The sequence below is a fragment of the Magnolia sinica genome, chromosome 13 (genome assembly GCF_029962835.1).
Source record: "Magnolia sinica isolate HGM2019 chromosome 13, MsV1, whole genome shotgun sequence".
Taxonomy (NCBI): Eukaryota; Viridiplantae; Streptophyta; class Magnoliopsida; order Magnoliales; family Magnoliaceae; genus Magnolia; species Magnolia sinica.
Window position 1 is genome coordinate 80,559,806 of NC_080585.1, and position 25,380 is coordinate 80,585,185.

Genomic DNA, 25,380 nt, shown 5'->3' on the forward strand with positions numbered 1-25,380 from the left:
TTATAAGAATTACATAGAAACGTGCCTACAACCATGTAGAACCCTTAGATTTCACAAAACTCTTAAATCATCAATAATGACAAAATACCATTAACTTATACCCCTAATCACGTGGTTCTCATGATCCAGTTCATGTGAAACCTTACATTAGGCCTAACTATCATAGATTAACCATGCATATCGATTTTCAGCCATTGGATCATCATAGTAGTGGGCCAATTAGGAAATCAACCCACGACCGTTGATTTTGATCTCCATCAAGTGAGAAAAGCTAGTAGGTGGATGAATAGGATGTTTCTAGTCATATGAACGACTTGGATCCCACATCATATGGACTAAAGAGAAGTATGAAGGCGCCACTCGCAGTGTATGTGCACAGCATGCGTACACCAACGGTGAACTAAGTAAGAAATCAGGTCAAACAAGGTTTGACCCGACGTTTCCAAAGAAAGAGAGAAATATCTCTCCCGTTTTTCCCGCCACAGGGAAGTTTAAATGGACATTGCTGCGATCTTTCATGGCCCACTAACATGGCCCAGATGGATGATCTGAACCATCCATTAGAAGTGGATGAGGCCTCTGACCAATGCCCAACAATCTTCAATGGGAGAGCATCAGCAATCGCCCTCACTCTGCTGGACATCTGGGCCATCACCGCGAGATCAACTCGGTAGGCCACGTCGATCTTAGATCATAAACATCTTCTCCTAAACCAAGATGCCATGACGAAGCTGATGGAGGGAGCGAATTTCTCAGACATCTGGTATTGTGGACCCCATCGATTACGCAAACCGCCCTTCCACAACAAAGGTGAATGGCGGGAAACCCGGAGCGAACCGAACATCTCTGCACATTGAACAGCCCACCTCTAGATCCTAGGACCAATCTAGACTATCCACACCTTTACAAAGTGGAATCCAACCACTCCCAAGAAGCTGGATTGAGAGGATCGGATCGAGGGGCGCTCCAATCTCTATAGTTATGCATGACGCCCTCCCGACTTTCACTACGCAAGAGACAGGGGTGCGTAAAGAGTTTCGCAGGAAGAATCCGGAAGGCTCACCGCACCTTATAAGAAGACGTCTCCTCTAGTGTTTGGAGGAAGAAATGCAAGAAAGAAAGAGAAAAGAAGAAAGGAGAGAGAGACAGTAAGGAAGCCGTTGAACAGCAAGAAGGAGAGGAAGAAATTCGACTGCCGCTGATTGTCCAGTTAGTCCAGACAGAGGTAAATCCATACTTGACCTTTCCTCCTCTCTAGAGCCCTCCTTTCCTTCTTTTTGTCGATTCAAGATGACCAGGATCGAGTCGAAATGAGTCGACTCAATTAGCAAAAAATTCGGGACCCGAGATTAGTCGAGATAAGACTAAGATTTCTTAAACTTATACGATGGTGAAACACGTCCTACACCTAGATAAATTTTAATTCCTAATCATAAATATATGAGTAAGATTATGCATATATCTAACCATTCAGATTGTGAAAACACTAGGTTAGAACTTCAATTTACAATACCGATTCACACTCAAAGAAGAAACAAACTCAAAGGTGAGGGTTTTTATTCCTTTAAGCTTACCTTAATTTAAGTTGATCTAACCATTCAGATTGTGAAGCTTGGGTGTTGTTTTCAAATTAATTGAATTTCATACATTCAAAACCTTCAAAATCAAATCATCCGTTTAGTTTCTATTACTTAGTTAGTTTTGCATTTGATTTTTTTCATTCTCATAAATTATCTCCCCATGGGATCAACCATGTATTCACAGGATATTACTTATGAACCTCTGCACTTGGAGGCAAGCAATCAACTTTTAAGTACCTATTTTTGATGTCGTCAAGATAGATTCGATGTCATTAAACTTGTAAGTTCGATGTCACCGAGAATTTATTCATAATTATGACTTTGGTTGTTGGATTAACAAAGCACTTTTTTGATGCCATCTAACCTAAGTTCGATGTCATCGAAACTTTAAGTTTGATGTCATCGAACAGGGTTCGATGTCATCGAAACTTAAGTTTGATGTCATCGAACATGGTTCAATGTCATTAATAGTAGCAGATTTTACATATGATCTCTCAAGTCCAACTACTATTAAGTTAATCTTTTTCCAAACTTGTCAAAAGGTTTTCCTAGATAGTTTTGGGCAAATGTGGACCACTATTTAAGGGTTTTAATACCTGTGAGGGTTTGTTTAGGGTCGTGAGGCTTAATTTACCTTTGGTGTGTAGTTGAACCTCTGCAACTTGGCAAGTCGTCAAACTTGTAATCTTCAATCAGGGCTCACTTGACTCTAAAGACTCAATTGTCACGTTAAATGACAAACATGGGCACTTTCAATTTCCCCCTTTGTCAATTACGTGACAAAACACATAACAAACCCTAAGTAGACTTTACAACTCAAGATTACATAAAAGAGATTACATTGCTTTACAAAAAGAAATATATTCAATTGGTATCTTAGCTTGAGTTTCTTTTCTCTCCCTATCTTCCTGCATCACCATTATTTTATTTTATTTTTTAAGATGCAAAGATAATGGTGGGAGTCATGGTTCTCCCCCTTTTTGTCAGTGATTGGCAAATATTAAGTAGAGATAGCATAATCATATCACTGAATAGGAAGGAAATAAGGCTAAATAAAGGAATCATGTAGATAAGAATAGTAAGAACAATCAAACCATCAACTATCAACAACATAAAAAATAAGCCCAAAACTGCTAAGATATCATCATAAAAATAAGCATGAAAGCTTAAATAGGGCTGAAAATATCCATGTACACCCAACCATCCAAAGCAAGTAGCCCAAACATGGCTATGAAACACTCAATGTATCAAATCAAAACTGACCCAATAAAAATATCTAGATGGCACACATTACAAGCTTGAACATCAAAAAGATATATCGCCTCAGACCCAACACAAGACAAACATGCTGAAACAACTAAAACTATGAAGATGGAGCCACGTCGTGTGAAGCAGTATTGTCGTAGCAGCATGTCATCAACTCCAGAAGGTCCTAGGCCGTGAGCTGCAGTGACTTCAGCATGCGCTCCACACCCGAGAGCCGCTCCTCGCAGTGTCTGATCCACTCCATCATCTGTATCTGGCTTTGAAGTATGGTCCCGATGAAGTCCTGATGGTGTCGATGTCTGCGAGTATGAGTCGAGTCAGGTGTGCGCGGGATGGTGGGAGGGGGATGGAAGTCATCTTTTGTCGGTTTGTTGGTGTCTGCAGCCTTTGTCTCTCCTTGCGTGTCGTCGTCGTCTTGATGTGCTAATGCCGAGGCGGTCGTCGGAAGCACCTTTAGATTCATCTGTCGGATGTTATCTTGAGTAAATTTGGGCGTCAGTTGAGGACGATCAACCGTAGCCAATAATTCTCTCCCGAGATAATAAGCACAACAAAGGTGAAAAGTACCCTAGATGACAAAAGCTATCTGATGAAGTATGATGGAGGGGAGACATAACCGAAGACCCGATGCGACACTATATATGTAAGGCCCGTCCCCACAATACATGATATATCTGATGAAGTGTTATTCCTATTAAGGAAGGAACCTAACTTATAGCCACTACAACTTCGGACGACGCTTCTAATGTGAGACAAAGTTCTACCTTCACTATGTGCACAGTTACCTACTATCTACACAGTAGCATGCCAGCCACCTTAGGGCCCGCCCACATGTGCGCTCACCCACGTGTGCTTGCCCATATGGGACCACGGTGATGGGGCATCACAATATAGGATGGTGACCATAAAAGGAGTCAAGTCTACTTGATTTGGACCCCTGGGTAAACATTCGTGTTGAAAATGCCATGAAGAACTTTGCATTAGGGTAACATGTGCTTGGAGCATAGAGCGTTCCCTTCATGCTAGGGAACGTATACTCCATTACACAGAAATTTCGTGACAATGGAGCATATAGAGAGAGAGTCTTGTCGAGGTCTCCTAGAATAACTAGTGAACCAGGGACACCTAGAAGATGTGCAATCAGACCATTCGTGATGACAGTGGTGGTCTGCCCGATGGTGACAAAGACGGACAGAGGATCAAGGACAAGTGTGTAGCAATATGCGAGAAATTGGTAGACTTGCTCAGATCGAGTCATACCACTAAAAGACAACACCCTCTCCCACCCGACTGAGTCAAGATGGATTCGATCCCATAAGGACGAATACATTACAAGTTGACTTGTCATTCCAAAATTAGCTCCCTCCCCCTATATTTTTCCAATAGTGTATCGCTGGGGGGTGGAACCGTGGGAATAGTCACCTCAGGCAGTGGTGACCCTTGTCGTGGTGCTTCCTGCCTCAATGCCAGAGACGCCGACAGTGAGGGCTCCACTCGAGCCTTAGCCTTGGCCACAAGACGGGGGGTGCAATATTTGAACCGTGTAGGGCGTGATGTCTCCACTTGTGTCAAGGCCTTAATCTTGTCCTTTAGCATGTTGTGAATCACTTTTAGATAGTCTAACTACTGATAAATAAGGCTCAACCAAAAGATTTACCAAGATACAACACTAACGGACCAAGAAATGCACAAACCAACAACAAAATCCCTAAAACGAACAAAACCCTAACAAAATTGATGAGAATAGTGGGAAAGAAGGGTTGTCTTATGTAACGCCCCGTGTTTTCAGGACTCGAGTATTTGACTCATTTTTCAAAAACCCGAGTGTTAACCTATAGAGAGCTAGATTCCATATCTTTTTCTTTCCTTTCATTCAGAATTAGCAATTTAGCATAGAATGGACAAATCATACATAATGAAAAATTTTGCTTTACATTCAAAATACACAAGCAATTGCCCATAATGACTTGTCCCGATACTTACAATTACAAGGTGAAATTGATATCACATGTAAACAAGCAATTCATAACAAATCTAAAGCTATAAAATCATGTAGTAACTCTTGGCAATACAATCATGCATCTTCAACAATGGTACCCTGCTCCTCATCAATATGAACACGAATATCATCTAAGTCACCTGCTCTACCTGTACGGTTATATATTCAATAAATGAGTGGCCAGCTCAGTATGAATTCCCCTTAAGATTACACACTGCTGCATTAGGTAAGCATAGTTATAAAAACATAACAAGGCATACAAAACAATACATGAGGTAGTCTTATTAAATGCATGGATGTATGAGTGCATATCAACTAGGGATGCTTATCCAGTTGGCTTTTGGGCAAAACCCATGCAACGTGGCCGGTCACTAGCGAACGTACATAGTACATGCATAGTGCCAAACTCACCAATGTGGCCGGTCACCAGTGAAAGTACAAAGTACATGCGTAGTGTCAAACTCACCAAAAGTGGGTCGATAATCGATGGTCTGGGAGCTAGCGAAACGATACCCCAACTAAATCCTATTAGGCACGTCCTACAGCATCCAGAATTAACCACCCGTCATTGCTCAAATACTATGAATGAATGATTAGCCCAACCATTATTAATCCGTTTACAATCAGCAAGTTTAATAAGCTCAAAGGTCACTACGGGGAGCTCAGAGCCTAGTGTAGGCCGACAGTTCAGACATAGTGTCTCATTCCACCATCCCTAGCTTATGAGGCTACCTCCTTAGGATGTTTAATTAAACCCAATCGACTAGTAGCCAATCATATTCAGTATATGGGGTTTACCATCGCATGGTTGTACAAAATAAAACATCGAACCCACCTAGGGCAAACACTAAAACAAAGTCACGTAGGGCGAATATCAAAACTAAGCCACATAGGGCCAATATCAAAACCATGCGATAAGAAACCGCCCTTAAAAAAATTATTAGACACATCAACCCTTGATGGTAGGCCCACATCAATGATCTATTTAGACCACCACTCAATAACCACTAGATCGGAGGTTTATTACAATCACCACCAATCGAGTTACATCCCAAGTATGGGTGTACATTTATAAGTGGCGGTTTCCCACTGATGTACCAATTTAAGTTCCTTAAGCAATCCACAAATAATCTACAAGCATGAAATAAGTATGCAGGATAAACATTAAGCATGTAATATAGCAATTCAATTCCAACAATTAGCACATGTGATTATAAAATGGAGATATCAATTATAAACTAAAATAAAAACTATAACTTAAGCTAATGGGAGAATGGAAAGCTCAAGAGGAAGAATCATCACCTCATAGTTCGCATCGCCTACCAGCATCACTAGGAAATGCGCGTTCCCTTAGAATCGAATCCTATCATAAATCAAGAACTCTACAATTAGACCCAAGTTCTACACACTATCTAGGGTTTAAAATTATGGCCTAGGGTTTGAATTATTTATCTTAGGATTTTCATCTTAGGGTTTAGTCTTAAATTTAGATTCTAGGATTTGAACTCTAGTTGGTGTATTAGTTACAATAATTTAATCTTAATAATTATAAGGCAACTATTAGTGTTATTGTCATAATTTACATTAGCTAACATATCTATAATGATGGTTCACAAGTTCATATTTAAATATACATACATTATCCATTATTTTTATATTGTCTAATAATCTCTTAAATAATGCAAGTAATAATAACAAAAAATTTACTAACGATAATATAATAAGGACTAACACTAGTAATCCTGTTAGCAGGAATTATAGTAACCCCATAAGAAGAATAATAATGTTTTCTAATAATAATAGCCCTAACTATCCATAATGAATCTAGTCTTGGTAATAGATATTATTGTCTATCATGAATTGTGAGTTTCTACCATTAGGTCCAAACCTCACACACTATCTAGGTTTAGGGTATTGACCTAGAGTTTAGACCACTTAGGTCTAGGATTTCATCCTTAAGTTTAGGTCTAGGTTAGATTTTAGAATTTGAATGTTAGTTGATGTAAAACTAGTTACCATGTTAATTTAATACCTATGGCATAAGTGTTAACATTAATGGTATAATTAATATTAGCTCATCATGGTAATAATTAGTATTACAACTAAAATAAAATAGTATTATTAAAGGTAATATTTTCAAGTGATGGATACCATGCAAATATCATTAATGGTGGTTTCATTTATAGTAACTAATATTAGTGTAATATGTTAGTAGTAATCATTATAATGATAAATAATATCATGACCTACTATTATGATAATATTTGAGAATGACAAAATAATACACTCGTATTTAATGCCGATATTATTTTACTTTCTTGTCTATAATAACTATAGATCATTTACTAATGGCTATGCATTTCTACTATTAGCGATCCTAATAATGATAGAAATGGTAACATTGATATCAATACAATGAGACAAGTGTACCCTAGAAGGAAAACATTTACTCACTTGTGTCGACTCGGTTCGAGTCGAGTTGACTCAGCTCCACTTAACCACTCACCTTACTCCCTCTCCTTCACTATCTCTCCTCCCACCACTCTCTCTTTCTTCTTCTTATGTAGAGAGGTCCAGTAGCCCTTGGACTTGAACGAGCTAATGGGTCAGCAGGCTAACTTGGTGAGTTGACTCAATTTGAAATAGAGTTAACTCAATCTTCTCCCTCCCTCTCATCTTCCTTCTTTCTCCCTTTCTTTCTCCTTTCTTCCTTCTTTCTCTTCTGCTGGAAAACTCCAGCAAGAGAGCTGACCGGTTCGAGCTGTGACTCAACCGAGTCGAGCCCAATTGACTCGCCAGCAAACCCGACTCAACTCCCTGTTTTTCCTTCTTCTTCTCCTTTCTATTCTCTTCTATTTCTTCTCCTCACTACCTCAACCAGAAGAACGGTCTGGACTTAATCAGACCCAACCGAGCTCGGACCCAACTCGGTCCAGCTCGGCCCAGACTCAAACTGGGTTGGCCGTTTATGATCGTCCGGTGAAGGGCGTGGATGCTAGTTGCCTTGATTGGAGTTCCATTTTAATAGTCCCAACCAGATCTGGGATGATCAGTTGATCGGGTGAGATTCAGAAGGCCCACTTGATGGACATCTAGTGGCCACACAACTCAATGATGGCTACTTTCCGACAAAGAAGAAGACCCGCCATTAATGGCAGGTTTGGACTCGAATGGGATGTCTTTAAAATGGAGTTTCTAGAGGGCTTCAATGTGTCTTGGGAAGCTTAAGGAAGAAAAGAAATGGAGTTCCATGGTCGTTTAGACGGCGATTTTCAAAGGAAGGGCGGGTCGGTTGGTTTTCGAGCGTTGCTACAAGGAACAGGGAAAATGCTCGGTTGCTTGGTTCTTCCTCCTCTTATGCCATCACCTAATCTTCTAGGATCGTTAGATGAGATTTAGATGGCTTGGATCCGATCTAGGGTTCTCACCCTTTTTCTCTTGAAAATACCCTGTTGTCCGGTCGAGTAGCTGGCAACAGCGCCTGCTGTTCTCTAATGGTCGGGATTGACTTCTCATGGACGGCCAGGATAGGCAAATCCGGCTTCACGTGGATCGCCAAGCTGGCAACAGCAGTAGATTTCTATTTTTAGAAAGTTGTGTTTGTAGGGCCTACTTTCACTGGAGATCGTGGTCACACGCAAGCATTCCAGTGCGTGAGATGGGTCGGGTTTTGGTCACACGTGGACCCTCTACCTAATGGACGGTTTGAATCATGGCTGCAGCCAAAGGTGGTGGGCCATCGATCGATCAACGGGCGTTGCTCGTTAACGCTGTTGCAGTGCAGGAGAAAGGAAGGAAAAGAGGGGAATTTCCTCTTCTCACAGGAGGCATCAGGTCAAACCCGATTTGACCAAGCCTCTTAGTCTAGTGCACCGCCCGTGCACACTAACCATGGTACACACGCAACCAATAGTGGGGTCCACAATGATTCTGTACAAAATCCACTCCACCCATTCCTGTTAGGCCTTGTCTTAGCCTTTGACCAAAGATGGGGCAGATCCAAGGTCCAGGTGGGCCATACAAGCTGATTCCTACCTCTAATGGTGGCTTCCTGTTGATCTGAGGGTCGAATCATCCCAAGATTGAACGTCAACGGTTAAAAAATCTTAATAGGCCATTTGCAAGGCTTTCATAATAGGTTACTAATTAAATACTAATATTAATATTAATTCTTCCATTACTATTATGTTATCATAAACTATTTATTTTTGTAACTGTGTATTTTCTTTTATTTTTATTATCTTTACTCCACATACGTATGTTTTCTTTTACCATGTTGTGGGTCCCGTTCTGTAGGTTATTAGGACTATATGTCCCATGACTTTATATTATTAAATATTTAGTTATTATTATTATTATTATTTTCTAAGTTGTTTATTGTGTTTGCATCTTGATCAACGTCATTCATTTACTTGGTCCACCGCCCATAGGGCTTTGCTAAGAAGGATCATATTATTTTAAATTTGTAAGTGAGCTATAACAAGTGATTCCATAATCAATTAGTGATTCCTACTAGTCCATCATTCTGATGGATTCCCAAGTCTGATCCACCTCGACCAATAGGTTTTGCATCTCAAGTTGGGTCCCTAGCCTAAAATGAAGTAGATCCATGGCTTAGGTGGGCCCCACTACTTAATTTAAGTCATATTCGTTGACTCACGTTATAAGTTATCTTATAGTTTGGCCGAATATCCATCATTAGGCCATGGATCAACGAGACGTTGTGAATCTGATGGGCGACGATTGATCCATCTTAGAAACCGACGGATAGATAGCTTAAGATATGGATTGGGACTACTTTTAATAGTCGGATTTAGTCTAGAATACATGTGAGTGCTTACTTAAGCTAGGTTTGTATTTATGCCAAATTTAGTTACACCATAACACTCAAGTATTGGAAGTACGGGGTGTTATATCTTACCACAGGAAGGGACTTCTTGACGATGAAAAATGAGAAAAAATAGCTGAAGACACTCTTAGTGCAGCTAGGAGACAACAGAGTGAAGAAGAAGAATCAATGGAGTGGAATGTGAAATTTTGGTGCACGCCTCTGTTGCGATACTTCAATGACATCGAACTATATTCGATGACATCGAAGTTCAAGTTTCGATGTCATTGAATGTCTCATCAAAGCCCAGAATTTCAATTTTTCAGCATGCTTCGACTCAAAATAGATATATTGGATTGTCTGATGGCCCATGTACTAAAAGTCAGATTGAAAAATCCTAGTTGTACTAGTTGAAATGAAAACTGGCCCATTCATCAATCGAGAGGAATCATAAAATATATGGCCCTATATCCATCCTCTGTATAGACAGATGGGTTTTCATTTTTGACACGTGGGGCCAATAGTTCAGTAATCATGACCATTGGTCTGTTGTGTCCCACTATAGATGGAGAATGTCCAAAAATCTCCCTAACTTTATAATCATGCTAAAAGTTAGCTATCTCAATAAGATTTTTATTTTATTTTATTTTTTTGGGGGGGGGGGGGACTGGGGATAAGGCTCGCACAATGGATGGTCTACATGGATCATAATGTGGACCCACATAATGGATGGTCCACATCAAACGTTGGCATATAATGAATAGCCCACATCCAAAACGAGTTGGTACGGTGAACGATTTACTTTAAAGGTGGGGTCTGCACCATGGACTGTCCACATGATGGGCAGTGAACATTGAAGCCAAAACCCACATAATAGATGGCCCATATTAAGGTGGCCCCACATGATGGACGATCCACATCAAAGGTCAGCCCCTAATGATGAATGGCCCATATCCAAGCCGAGGTCCGCATAATGGGCAACCTATATTGAAGGTAGGGCACACATAATGGACAGTCCACATCAAAGGTGGGCTCCACATAATGGGCAATTAAAAAATGGAAGGCCCTACATAATGGACAATTCACATCAAAGGTCATCCCTATTGATGAGTGGCCCATATCAAAGGTGGGCCCCGCATGATGGACGACACACATCATAAGTGGGGCCCACATGATAGACGGTCCACATCATAGGTGGGCTCCACATGTGGGGCGGTGGATATTGAAGGTGGGCCCCACATGATGGACAATAACATTGATGATGGACCCCACGTAATGAATGGGCAACATCAAAGGTGATCCTTACATGAACAGCCCACATTAAAGGTCAGCCCATAATCACGAATGGTTCACATCCAAGGTGGGCCCCATATGATGGATGACCAACATAAAAAATAGGGCCTACACAATGAACCGTCCACATCAAAGGTTAGCTCCCACATGATGGACGGTGGATGTGAGGGGGACCAAACAAACTTAAAAGATAATTACCTGTGATGTTGGAAACCAAAGATGCTTTTCTTCTTTTTAGTTGGTAAGTACGTTGTTTACCAAATAATTGACGTGTTGAACTAGTATAAACTACTTATGATGGCATAAGGCATAAGTAACTTATCTAAAATAACTTATGATACAAACGCCTCCCTTACACGGGGATGGAGCAGAACCTAAAAGTTACACTTAGAAGATCATCATTGGAACAATCTAATTAGTAATTCCATCCTCTGAATATAGACCACTCATTATTTTACCTTTAACTGTGCATTTAATAGCCATCACTTGGAGGTTTACGATTGCTTGAATAGTATAATTTATGAACACATTCTATCAACAATGTGCCGCAAATTTTGAATGGTCTGGATGATCGTACATGAGTATCATATGTGAAGATGAGTCACCACCATTTTTAAATGGTCCAAAATTATCTTAGGAATCGGCCCAACAGCTTGAATTAGCAAGTGGATGGTAAGAGCTGTCCAATCGCTTGAATTTTCAGTCTATCAATGACGGCGTGGGCCACCTGATCACAAGTCGGAATCACCATGTTTTAACGTGGTTAGTCTTTCGTGGCTATCAAATGTAAGGCTAAGAAAACTAAAATGTCCAGCAGTCCCCATTCAAAGGACCAAATTGGAGGGGTAAGATTGCCCAGTCAGGATGATTTTCTCTCTATCTAGCACGCTTTGATGGTGGGCCCAACGATATGGATTGTCCAGGACGTCGCGTGTAGCGTAGATGAAAGATGGACGGTTCATATGGAGAGAGAAAAAAAAAAAAAAAAGAAAAAAAAAAAAGAAAGGCAATTAAGGAGGAAAATGGTAGAACCATCTCTCCGTACACGTGGCAGGGTGATGAACCAAACAGTGGTATCCATCATCTACTGTGCCGTTCATGGATGATTTATGTTTCAAATCACACACCTATTAGATAATCCCTTCCAACGTCTTCCTTCGCTTCCCCCACAGAATGTTTCAACACTGACCATTCCTGTTTACTACCGGTGCTTTCAAGGCTACTGATGAGATGACTGGAATCATCGGATCCAGGTTCATTTCGGGCAAACAAGTCCCAAACGGTAAGTTACCCTGACAGTTGTACAGTTGAGAGATCGCTCTACCATATACCAGTTGTTCCTGCTCCAACCCCAAATTATTTTTTGTATTACTGTAATATTTATTGATTAATTAGTAAAAGAACAACGATAGGTGCCATCATCAGCGATCTGTGCTGCACATATTGTGGGCTTATCTGGGATTTACAACAGCCCAAAAGTTACATACATTAGGCGATCTTAACCATCTAATTAGGAGGCTGCAAATGGTAATAAAGACAAATTCAATCGCCAAAATTCACAGCAATATCTGGTAACGTACCTAAGCAAATCAAAGGGCAACCAGCCGGATTACATATAACTGCATTCAAGGCCCAGCCCAGACCAAAATTATCAGGCTTGCATGCAAAGCTTAAGCCCATCCAAGCCCACAGGGTAGGAACAAGCCGAGCCCAAAGCCAGATCCGACAGACTACCCGGCCCATTCCCACCCTTAATTCCCATGGAGGGTCTAGACTACATGTTACAATTACACAAGTGAGATGAAAGGTAAGCAACTGCAAATTTTCAAGGTTATGAATGCCAAAGTTCATTCTCCCCTTCTTATCAGATTACTAACTTTTGCAATTCAATTTACAAAAAACTGTAGATCATGGTTATTATGTATTCCTGCATTCTACCTTAACTAGCCTTTTTTGTGTTTATGGTTAAGTGAATATAAAAAACGAGCCCTCATTGAATAAGCTTATTCTACAAGGTCAGTTACTCCTTTGTGTACTTGTTCACCTGCATATTCACCTATTCATTCACCTGCTTATAGACCATTCAGCATGTGGGACCAATCATATTGCCATCAACCCGTGCATTAAGCCAGCCTCACCATAACGTTGGGATGTCCTAAATATCAGAACTGCAAACCCACAAATTCAGAGTGGTCCAAATGATAGTCAGATCACCCAAACTTCATGGCGGGGCAACCCTCCCAAAATAACCTTATTCTAAGTTAACTTGCAAAGGAATCAGAGCCGGGAGAGTTAACTCACAAAGCCTATTATTCTCTCCTCTTTCCTTTCTCTTTTATTCCACCGAGGAAATATACACAACCCAGTAAATAGCACATCCAAATGTAGCTTCTAAATCCACCAAGGTTAGCCGCAGTTCATCCAGAAATTATTGTTTTTTGCTTTTACACTATTGCAGTCGCATCATAAACCACTAGTAATGACAATAGACAGCTGAAGGATGCTAGCATCTACACATGCCCAAAATAGACAGCTGAAGGATAACATTCAATCCATATGAAACATCAATGTGTAGCCCACCTGATGAGTGGGACTTATCAGGTGGTCCACACTTGCATGAAAGTGAACAGTATGCTGATGAGGACTATTCCTTATCACACGCATATGTGGGCCTGTGGTCTACTTGATGAGTGCACTGGGCCTATTTTCAGGCTAGGACACTGACAATGGACCTGCCCGATAAAGACCCCAGATATTGCACAAGTGTGGCATTCAGACACAGCTGGGATGGTTGTGTTTGCTGTTGTGTGCATATGCTGCAAATACCATTAGCGCTTAAAGAAACATGAGCACAAAACGAATAGAATTGCATGCACATACTAAATCACATGACGTTCAAGGTTGAACTCATCATTTTAAACTCAGCTAATGATGGTATTTCTTTCTTATATGTAAGTGGATATTTTCAAAAGAGAACCAATTGCCTACAACAAGCATGGTACGGTCCATTTTTGTGCTCGTATGTAAAGTTAACCTACAGCTGAGGAAGGTAAGCAGCCCTCAACATTGTAATTTGTACAATCTAGAAAAACACCAGTATAAGAATTTCACAACTTCCAAATAGTTTGTTTGTTTCCACAACTTCTAGCAGATAAGCAAAAACCGATGGTTCTTCAAAGGTCCATAATTTTCCGGAGGCTGTTGCATATCTCCACAGGGTTTGTCTTTGCAGATTCAAACTCAAACTTCTCAACAATCTTTCTATCCCTTTCAACAATATCTGTATGTTTTGTTAAGGAGGAATATATATGTATGTATAACAGAAGACAATGCCACAGTCCACCTGGAACTGAATTGCCTGGGTTAGCAGCCTAGCTCATCTAATGAAGTTCACAAACTAAATAAAAGAAAAAACAAACGAAAGCAAAGAAAATTTCCATGACACATGAATATTTAAACAGAAGGATACGTCCAGAAACTCTGTATTGATCGCCTAAGTCTGGGCTGATATTTGTCACTGAAGCATGCATAGAAAGCATGTTCCTGCATGATCAAACAAAATCACTGTGTTTGTCTTCCTTCTCCTTTTTCCTTTCATCAATTTGTATTGAAGCAATGCATGGGCAGCGAAATGTAATTGAAGAAGGTGGTATGACACAGATTTGATACATATTGTTGAGCAGATTATTCAGTATCCCGCATAAAAAAATGTTGTTTGCCGCAGATGAACTTTCTTAATAAACCAGCATATCCATGAATAAACAAGATGCATGCTATTTAATGAATTATCGAGCAAAATTTGAGTGATTGGACCAAGAATGCTGCACAACTTTTTAGTGATAATAGTACACACTTTGCATCTGTTGCAAGACAGCCTGACTAACAGGGTTTTGCAACAACCCAAAAAAAAAAAAAACACACACACAAGGGACTAACGTTTGAAATGTGGGAATTTGGCACACTTGAGTGAGATTCGAGCCAATCATTGGGTGGGCCCAAACTGTAGATGCCTCGGCCCAAAAGTACCAGTCCACAAATCAGGTGGGCCATGTGTGAACAAAAGAAATCGACAGTTGCAAAAATTGACAACAACCCACATTCAATGTACATGGCAGCTTGAATATGGTACATCGTACATGTATGTCACACTGGCATGAGTCAGCGCATGAAAAACAACCTGGACTCTTCTGGTCATCATGCTGACATCTTAAAAGCTTGAAATGGAAGTCACATGAGCATGCTGTTAGAGTTCAATATTAAAATGATGAGAAATTTCATTGGACAGTAGCCATCTTGATAAAAATGCAAAAAGAAAAAGAAAAAAAAAAGTTGTGGGGCATCGAGCTAGATGAAAAGATTCATGGAAACACCAAAAGAATACATAGGTCTGCACAACTAGATATGATACAAAGCTATCTCAACTAATCGTCGACGTGCTAGAATGCCTTGACTTGTGTCTGCGGACCCTGATTGGGAAGCATTGTTGTATGCAAAACCATTTAATGGGTTATCTGTGACAAGTCCAGTGCATTATGAACTATTCTTGAATGGGCAGGAGAAAAGTAAAAGCAAGGCACTGTATTCCATAATGGTAATGGTGGTTGTAATGGCCACCACCATTACCTTTACGATATAGGTTGTAACAACTGTTACAGCCCTGTAACGGCCATTACAATCTCTTTTTCATTGAAAGAAAAAACTCGAAAACCTATATTTACCACGTAACATTAAAAAATAATAATAATAATAATAAATAAATAAATAAAATAAATCCGAAGAACCTGTATCAGCCCTATAACAGACCATTACAAGGTTGTTACAATCTTTACAGGGAACATAATGGGTTGTTAACGGTGGTTACTGGTCATTTTTTCTATAACGCCTCTTATGGTCGTTACGACCCCAAAATGTGTAATGGTTGTCACCGTTACCTTTACGGCCCTGTAACAGCCTTTACAGCACACCATGCAAGTTTTTTATCAATAAATTGATGTTAATTGTCAAAATAAAAATTATGACGTAACATTGATAAAAGCTGTAAGAACAGTGATTGGTGGAAGATTTTCAATGGTCACGTACATGAGAAAACAGGAGCATGCGGGCAATGTTTTAAGTAACTTTCCGTGCAGGATAATGGGCGGAAAAACATTTTCCATTAAATCTGGAAACAGAATTTATATAAATTGATCAAGGATGCACAGAAATTGGAATAAAGAATTTTAGGAAATAGAATATTGGCATTGCAAAATAACAGCCATCGAGAACATAAAAAGAGGTCATGCCATCACAGTGCTTACTGTTGCCTTGATGCATCTTTCTCGATTTTCTTTAGATTTCCCTTTCGTTCTTCAACAGAGACCCTTTTATGTTCCAGACAGTGTTTTAAATAGCGGTAGCGTGATGCGTAGCGCTCAGCCCTCTATAGCGTGTAGCGTAAATACGTAGCGTGTAGCGTAAGCTACACGATATTTCTATTTTTTAATTTAAAAATAGGATAAATATAATAAATAGTGAAAAAAACGGGAAAAAAATATAAAAATGCCTAAAAGATGATTCATTTTATCAATTATAAGCATGTTCAAAAAAGTTATTAGTTATCATTTATCAAAAGCCAATCCACATACATAAGCTAAATCAAATAATTATCACATCAACAACTTCCTAAGTAAACCACTTTAATTAATAATGTCTAATTGAAACCACAAGTCACAATTATGAAAAGAAATAAAAATCCCATAGGTTAAAAGTATCGAGTACAATACAAGTGTCACATTGCTCAACATTAGAAATAAAGAAAACATGAAAAAATAATTAAAAAACTAAAATAGTAAAAAAATACATTGTAGCTTACGCTACGGACGCTACGCGCTACGTAGCTGTAGCATACGCTATGACCCCTGTAGCGTGCACTACAGGGGATTTACGCTATTTGGGACGCTACGTAGTGCTACGGCCACGCTACGCTACGGGCGCTATTTGAAACACTGGTTCCAGATCATCAATCTCATCCATAACTATTGTGTTGATGTAAAATGGAAAGTAAACCATCAATTGGAATGCGATCAGTGCCTCTGCCCAAGATTTCTTAAACAGACTACCATATAATCAACTGGGTACTTATCTAAGTTCCTCGCGAAGCAGTCGTTCCTTTTGCAGTTCTTCTTCCAACTCATTTTGAGGGAGCTCTAGTTCTATATTGGTGCCAATTTCATTCTTTGCCTCGTCTATGTTTTGCTCACATGCATTTATCTTCTTCTGATAGTCTGCAGCACAAAACAATATGTCAGTCAGAAAAGGGAAACACCATTGTGAATATTTGCAAAGCAAAATAAAGATTTTGAGCCCTCGTTTACAGTTTTAGTTGTGTTGACTCAAATCCTGATTACCTTTTCATGGATGAGAAGCACAATGAAGTTCTCTTGGTAGGCTGTCAGCTCAGTCCACATTGGGATCAGTTTGAGCCTCGGTGTCCAAGGACCAGGCCTTGGCTCAGCTTTAGAGGAAGATAATGCTCTGGTTCGGTATGTATACAGTTTGGGAGGAATCTCCATATCTCACTACTACCAAACAAGGCATTTCTTATGTTGTTTGAGTAATAAGTCGATTGCCTTGAAGTTGTGTATCACACCTTAAGGTACAACAAGTCTTCAGCAAGGGGAAATCAATCTCTACTAGAATAAATATGTTGACGTTGAGTGGAATGTGTCACTTAACTTGAAAACAAAAAATAGTAATAATAAGAATAATAAAAGGAATTTTGCATTTAAGGGGATAATCCTGTATCATAGAAGAATATGAGGCGAATTATAACATCAAGATATAGCAATGTAGTCTAGGGCAGTGTTTCAAATAGCGCCCGTAGCGTACGCTACGTAGCGTAGCGTGGCCGTAGCGCTACGTAGCGTCCCAAATAGCGTAAATCCCCTGTAGCGCACGCTACAAGGGTCGTAGCGTACGCTACAGCTACGTAGCGCGTAGCGTCCGTAGCGTAAGCTACAATCTATATTTTTACTATTTTAGTTTTTTTATTATTTTTTCACGTTTTCTTTGTTTCTAATGTTGAGCAATGTGACACTTGTATTGTACTTGATACTTTTAACCCATGGGATTTTTATTTCTTTTCATAATTGTGACTTGTGGTTTCAATTAGACATTATTAATTAAAGTGGTTTACTTAGGAAGTTGTTGATGTGATAATTATTTGATTTAGCTTATGTATGTGGATTGGCTTTTGATAAATGATAACTAATAACTTTTTTGAACATGCTTATAATTGATAAAATGAATCATCTTTTAGGCATTTTTATATTTTTTTCCCTTTTTTTCCACTATGTATTATATTTATCCTATTTTTAAATTAAAAAATAGAAATATCGTGTAGCTTACGCTACACGCTACGTATTTACGCTACACGCTATAGAGGGCTGAGCGCTACGCATCACGCTACCGCTATTTAAAACACTGGTCTAGGGTAATTTCCAGCACTGCTTGCAAGCTAATATGGACTAGTTACTCTCAAGTGTGGTGACCCGATCTCTATGATATGAGACAGCCAGATTTCTATCCAAATTGATTAAGGTCTTGCATTCAACAAAACAACAAAGACTGAAAGTAACGTTGGCAGGAAATCTTTAGTCCTTGAAAAAATAAAGGATTGGGTAGGTGACATCATCAAAAACACACTTGGACATGACATATTTTGATATTCTAGTGGTTACACTACAAATGAGAGATCAAAACCCTCCAGCTTGAGCAAGTACCAGGTATATTAAAATGCATCAGCAATTTTTGTTGTTCTAGTCATTTTTTGTTTGACCTATTGTTTTTGTTTCATAATGCCCGGCATGATGGAGCTTCTAGTTTTGCCATGTACAAAACTCAATGGAATCTCTCTTTCAAATTGAATGAAGCACTTCATTAATTCATCAGTCTTTTCTTATCTCATATTGACATTTTTATTCTCCGAATTTCACCTCTATAACTATTAAATCAAACAAATGCTGGAAAACTTGGTTATCTCATGAAGAATTTTGTGCACAACCACCTCCAAGGCTTTAAACATAGTGCTTTTTCTTGTCTGATGTACGAGGAAGCTCTTTGCAATCGTAAGTAGCATTGCTTGGCACGATTTGATCAATATACAGTAGATTTAGGCAAACAAAGATAATTCATCTGTATTGTTACACTATATGGTTTACAACATTACCCTAGCACTTATTCTGATGATGACATCTACATTTTGGGAAATGATGATCTCATGATGGGGACATCAGAGGACCTACTTGGTTGTACCAGAGATGGAGGCAACCACCCACATCAGCGCAACTTCCTTTGTAGATGGGAGACGAGTTCCAGATGGGGCCTATCGAGCCATTTTGAAGACCCCATATGCATTTGACGTGCATCAAGAAGACCCCACTTTAGAACGATACATTTGGGATGCTTAAGAGACCATTTTAGTTAAGATTTGTGTTTCGTGTTGATCCAACCATTGGATCTTGTTGATCATACTGTAGAAGTTTGTTTGGTGGTGAATTCCCCAAGATACATCCTTCCTCTCTCTTCTTCAAAATGTATTGTTCTTCTTCTCTTGTCTGCCTCTTTCCCCTTCTATTATAACCTTCTAAACCCATCAAAACCCCACTCAATCTTCCCTCTCTTTCTTCTCTTTTACCTAGACACGTGTGGACTCGCACGTGCGTCCGTACAGGCAGCTACATGTGAGCTTCCATTTGAGGTTTTCCCTCTTTAATTTTCCTCCAAAACTCCCTAATCCCTAGATCATTTAAATCCCTAAAAAGCCCATTCTTAAATCTCCATCCATGAATACAAAACCCTGATGAAAATCTGAATTTTTTTTGTAAAACTTTTTCCAAACCAGAATTTTGCTTGCATCTTTGTCTATCCATGTGGTTGTTGCACTACCCAAGTTAGATTAGAAGTCCCTAGTTCCAAGTGGGTCACTCTTAAACTATTTTATATTTTCGTGCACAGCAAATATGATAACTTAGGATCTTTGTGTTATAAATCTGAATTTCCCAATCTATTACATGGATATGCTTGATTTTACATGTTGATTGTTGAAATTAAGGTGTAATTATCTCTCATCTTGCATCCTAGGATAGTTTCCCATCATCTCACAATTGTGAAATTAAGGGCCATCCTCAACATTATCTATAGATGAAAGATTTAGCATTGCTCATATCATCTTGGCATTCAGATTGCTTGATCTAAGGGCAAATATATATAAATCCTTAACGCTTGATTGTAAAAGCTCAAATTATCAATGACACGTTTTTTGTTAATCTAGACTTCAATGTCAAGGAAAATCAGACTGAAGGTGATCTGCTTCCATTATCTATCACCTATCAGCAGCTCCTTCAAGGACTTATCTAACAACTATGCACATGTATGTTACTCATGAAGCTCATTCATCCAATCAATTCAGGACTTCTCAACAACATCCTCATCTCATCACTATTACATGGTTCTACACAACCTAAGATCTTCTCCTGGGCATGGAGATTATGCATGCAACTGGGGCAGGTTGGGTTAGGTTGAGGGTCAACCCAACCCCAAGGGGACCAAACCTGTAACCTAACCCAACCCGTATTTCAAGCCGAGGTAGCCAATCTGAACCCAACACAAAGTCCTCTATACTTGACCCAACCCGACTTCAACCCAAGTGCATGTGATAATACCCAAACTGACCTAACCTGACCGGAATTTGCTCAGCCCGAACCCAACCCGAATTCAAATCAGGTTTCCACCTACCACCCCGAGCCCAACCCAAGGGCCTCAACAACACAACCCGAATCCACGTTGCAGCCCCAAGGGAGATGTTATCATTGACATCACTTCTTCTTATGCTAATGCAAATTAGGGTTGAATATCATGAGTGCTGCCACTTGTCATTCCACCACCGCCTACTGCATGTCCCTTCATTCTTCACTAAGGTCTTTGAGGAGGAAGAAAGAACAACCTATTGTTGCGAAATCAAGTGCTAAAAAATGAACGCCAGGTCATGCTTTTGGACTGCAGTGAAGTTTGTTGCATGATTGCACTGTTTCCCACCATGGCAGGTGCACCACCATTCCAATTGGAGAAAATCTCATGTCTCTTTGTTATGTTTCCTCTATGTTGTGGACCTTTCCACTAAATCACTCGAGACTGATTTATTTTCCAGTTGAGAAGTGTGGCTTATTAGTTACAGTAAGCCCCCAAGGGTATTTCTTTCTCCCTTCATCATGTAAGTTGTAACTTTTTCTTTCTTTTTCTTTCTTTTTTTTCCTTTTTTTCCCCTCTTCTTCTTAGTTTCTGTGTGTAAGGGTTAACTCCTCTCTTTTGATTAATATGGTCATAAATGTGTAGGCCAACCTCTCAAGGTAACAAGCTGATGACAAAAATGGGTTTCACGAAATTTGGATTCCATCCTTGATTTGAGTTGCATACTCATCAATTCTGGATTTGTTCAAGATGGGTTTTGAATGAACAATGGCTGAGAAATTAAGAAGCTATGACATCCATGGTTCAGACTTAATTGAAAGTTACGTGTAAGAATCTTATGATATTTAACACAGACAATTGGGATTCCTTGAAGAGATTGGGCACCCTCAAGTCATGATATTTACACAAGGATAGAACATCTTCATACCATACATGCATTCCAAAAATCCACCAGTCTCTTGTTTATTTTATGTCAACGTGTTCTCTCAATGATCAAAGGTATTAACTAATAAATAGAGGACTTTTTGCTCCTAGCTCATTTCAATAGGTACCCACTAGAAGTACGAAACTCATGACCCAAATAGCATGTAACATCTTCAGCTGATACAAAAAGTTGTCCAGCCCCAGGTTGCCTTGCCAACCTCAGAATTCACCTTGGATGCATGGAACAAAAAGTCATCAGCTGGACCCAACCCACTTTTGGAAAGGCCCATGAGTTGGGCTTCGGCTGAGAGTTCAAGCCCGATAACATCAAAGAACGGTACATGGGATTGAGTCTGCCTGTGCTTCACAGTCACTGCCCAGCCCGACTTATTTAAGCCATTCAACTGAGAATTTGGCAACTTGCCTTGCTGGCAACCTTGTTTCTCAGTGTGGCCAGCCCAAGCTTTAGGAGTTTTTAGTTGATAGTAAACAGTTGTAAGCGGTGGTAAATGGATGTGCATGGGCAAAAGGGGTCGTTTGGCTGATGGTAGCAAATTTCTCCAATCTCCCAAGGCCACATATATTCATTCCAAAGCCAGCTACAATTGGGACTGTTATTGAAGTTTGGACTTAGAATCTCCAAATAGGAATGAAAGTGGACCGGGCCACTAACCCGGTCTGCGTTAGGAATGATTTGAGCCAAGGCAGAAGGCCTGTGGACTGGGCCTGGGCATGAGTTTTGAGGCCCTAAGATTAATCAAGATGGGCATGATATTTGGAATGTATAAGATCCTCAATTTAAGATAATTGGGTAAATGAGCTAGGCCAGGTCTAGGCCTTTCTGTTTTGCTAGCTAGCAAAGCAGGACCAACCTTTGGCTTGGATATCTATGACAAGGGCAGGGATCAGATGAGCCTCAGGCTCCACTCAACAAGGCCCATTTACAAAACCTCCAGCTCCAAAACACTAGGACAAACATGGAGAGTTTCAGTTTTACTGCAGTTAGTGACGCAAAACCGAGAGGGAAAGCAAATAAATCAATAAGAAAAGAAAGAGATTGTGGAAAAGATCCAAGAATCCTCCAACCGGATGCTAGAGATCACAAATGCAAGACTGTGAGCAAGCTCAACAGTCCTCTAGTCTAGAACTAGAGATCACTTTCCCTCCCTTCAACAGCCACCATAGATAAAAAAAAGAAAATTTTCATAAAGAGAATATTAATCAACTTGTTTTATTCCATAAGACATAGGTCCTACTTATAATCAACCTTACAATTTGTAATAAAAGATATGAAATCTAAAAATCTATGAAATAGGAAAGCACCTAAGTAACAAAGAATCCTGTTATGGGAAAAATAGAGTAACCCGTGAAAAGAGGTCGAACCAACAACCAACATGAGCCATTGGGCCAAACTATTCCAAAAGTGACCATTGGCAGGGAAAGGCCGACCATAATATAGGTCGGCCTAACCATAGGTCGACATGACCATAAGATAAGTCCGGCCTGACCATAGGTCGGCACGACTATAGGTCGGCACGGTCTTCGACGAACTTCTCCGAACGACAGCTTAGTAAGAACTGTTAGGCTCGACAAAGGAAGCTAAGGGCTATTAGGATCGACAATCACAAGGACGTCACAAGCCTGCTTGATCAATATCAACATCAGGATGATACCGACCCATCAATAGATCGGTACCACCTACCTCCGAGGCACCATTTGCCTCTACCATCCGACCTTGCCTAAGGGTCGGACGGGTCTATCGGTTTCCAGATAATGCTTGGTCTTATCCAAGGCGAACGGCTCGAAGATCTCTCTCGAGTTCCCCGGACGACAGCTTAGTAAGAACTGTTAGGCTCGACAAAGGAAGTTAAGGGCTATTCGGATCGACGATCACAGGGACGTCACAAGCCTGCTCGATCGATATCAACATTAGGATGATACCGACCTATCAATAGCTCAGTACCACCTACCTCCGAGGCACCATTTGCCTCTACCATCCAACCTTACCTAAGAGTCGGACAGGTCTATTGGTTTCTAGATAATGCTTGGTCTTATCCAAGGCGAACGGCTCAAAGGTCTCTCCTGAGATCTCAAGAGATAAGGTCGGGATCCCGAAGATCTCGAACACCCACGATCCAAGGAAGATCTCAGGGATCTCCAGAGTCCTAAATGGGAAAGATCTCCATCGGTGTGATCTTCCCTCTAACAAACAAGATCTTCCGACCGTGTGATCTTCCCTCTCGTATAAATAGGGAAGCCCCCAAAACGGCGAAAGGTACGCAACTCATAAACCTGAAGAGACTGATGACTCTTTTCCTTTGAACCAATTCTACAAAGACCTAGATCCCTGACTTTGGCATCGGAGGGTCCCCTGCATTAGCCAGGGTCTTTCTTTCATCTTTTGTCTCTTGTGTGCAGGTATCCTTCAGGGTCTAAGGAAGGTCCACCAGAAAATTGCATCAACACATTCTATAGTTAAGAAAATGCCTAAAATAAGAAGATACTTAGATAAAAAAAATATATATTTAAAATTATTCCCTGCCTAAAAAATAAAGATATGAAAGAAAGAGCAGATTTCCTAATTTAGAGATTTGTAAAAAATGGAAAGTGATGATGGCTAAAAAAAGGAAAGTGGGCATTTTCTTGTGCAGGCATGCAGAGCGTGCTTGCGTGAGATGCGGGCCTTTTCTTCAAATCTTGATCAATCGGCACGTGTGGCCATTTGGTTGCATCAGTTAGAAGACGAAAAATCTCAAACATTAACTACCGACATACAATGATTAGGAAACACTAATTCCAACATTTGAAGCGAATGGAAGGGGCGAAATTTGTAAGATTTTCTTTATTTAAATTGAAAAAAGCATGATTCCAAAGATAATGAGAGATAAAGATGGGGGGAAGGGTAATCGACCTTGTATTTGGATATGAAGATCGGATCGATCAGCCTCGCAAGAAGATCGGAGCTTATTCGCCCCATCCAGCAAGTGAATCAAAGGGTTGATGTCCTTCATGTTCTTCAGGATCGAAACAAGATCGTCGCTGTAGGACATGAGGGTCGTAACATCGATGGTTTTTGTGGGGAGATCCGCCATCCGAAAATGCCCTATTCCTCTCCTTCCCCAAATGGCCGAGATTTGAATGTGAAAGTGGAGGAATGGGGTATATGAGCGATAACCATGACACCTCCTGAGGGGGAAGCGCGGGAGCTGAAGTGATCTAAAATAAGCTGTGGAGAGCATTGCGCTTGTGGTGTTTATAGGACTACGAATCCGTTCATCTCATGGGCGCCTTCGGTGTATCCCTGAATGTGGGCCCCACCATGATGTATTTTCCTTAATCCACGCCGTTCATCCGTTTTTAAAGATCATTTTAGAGTATAATAGAAAAAATAATTTGATCCAAATCTCAGGTGAACCACACCATACGAAATAGTGATGATTGAATACCCCCATTAAAAGCTTCTTGGGGGCACCGGAATGTTTATTTCCATCCACCCTGTTGATAAGGTCACAAAAATATGGATTAAAGTCTCACATAAATATCATCTTAATCCAAAACTTTTGTGGCCCACAAGAAGTTTTAATGGTCAATCACTATTGTTTCCTGTGGTGTTGTCCACCTAAGATATGGATCCACTTTATTTTTGGGGTCGTGCCCTAGAAAGAGATGTCAAAACGGATGGACGGCGTGGATGTAAGGCATTTTTTGTTTTCTAATTTATAATGTGTTTGTTTTTATAAAGTATATGATGAGATGCGAGTACA

The 25,380-nt window shown here is 40.1% G+C and overlaps 1 protein-coding gene across 1 annotated transcript; it reads right to left on the reverse strand.

Annotated features, from left to right (window-relative positions):
- Positions 1-13,860: 13,860 nt before the first annotated feature.
- LOC131223902 (kinetochore protein SPC24 homolog) lies at positions 13,861-24,856 on the reverse strand. The gene is made up of 6 exons (XM_058219472.1): positions 24,528-24,856; positions 17,087-17,229; positions 16,954-16,984; positions 16,264-16,333; positions 14,436-14,509; positions 13,861-14,246 (listed from the first exon to the last, which is right to left on the reverse strand). Exons 1-6 carry the CDS (start codon positions 24,853-24,855, stop codon positions 14,140-14,142), a joined length of 753 nt encoding a protein of 250 aa, XP_058075455.1. The 5' UTR covers position 24,856; the 3' UTR covers positions 13,861-14,139.
- Between the last annotated feature and the right edge of the window lie 524 nt (positions 24,857-25,380).

Coding starts and splice junctions, on each gene's coding strand:
- LOC131223902 (XM_058219472.1), bottom strand. CDS start 24,855: ATGCTCTCCACAGCTTATTTTAGATCACTTCAGCTCCCGCGCTTCCCC. Junction 17,230..24,527: donor TCTTCATATCCAAATACAAG/GTCGATTACCCT, acceptor TTTGTGCTGCAG/ACTATCAGAAGAAGATAAAT. Junction 16,985..17,086: donor TGCTTCGCGAGGAACTTAGA/TAAGTACCCAGT, acceptor TACATCAACACA/ATAGTTATGGATGAGATTGA.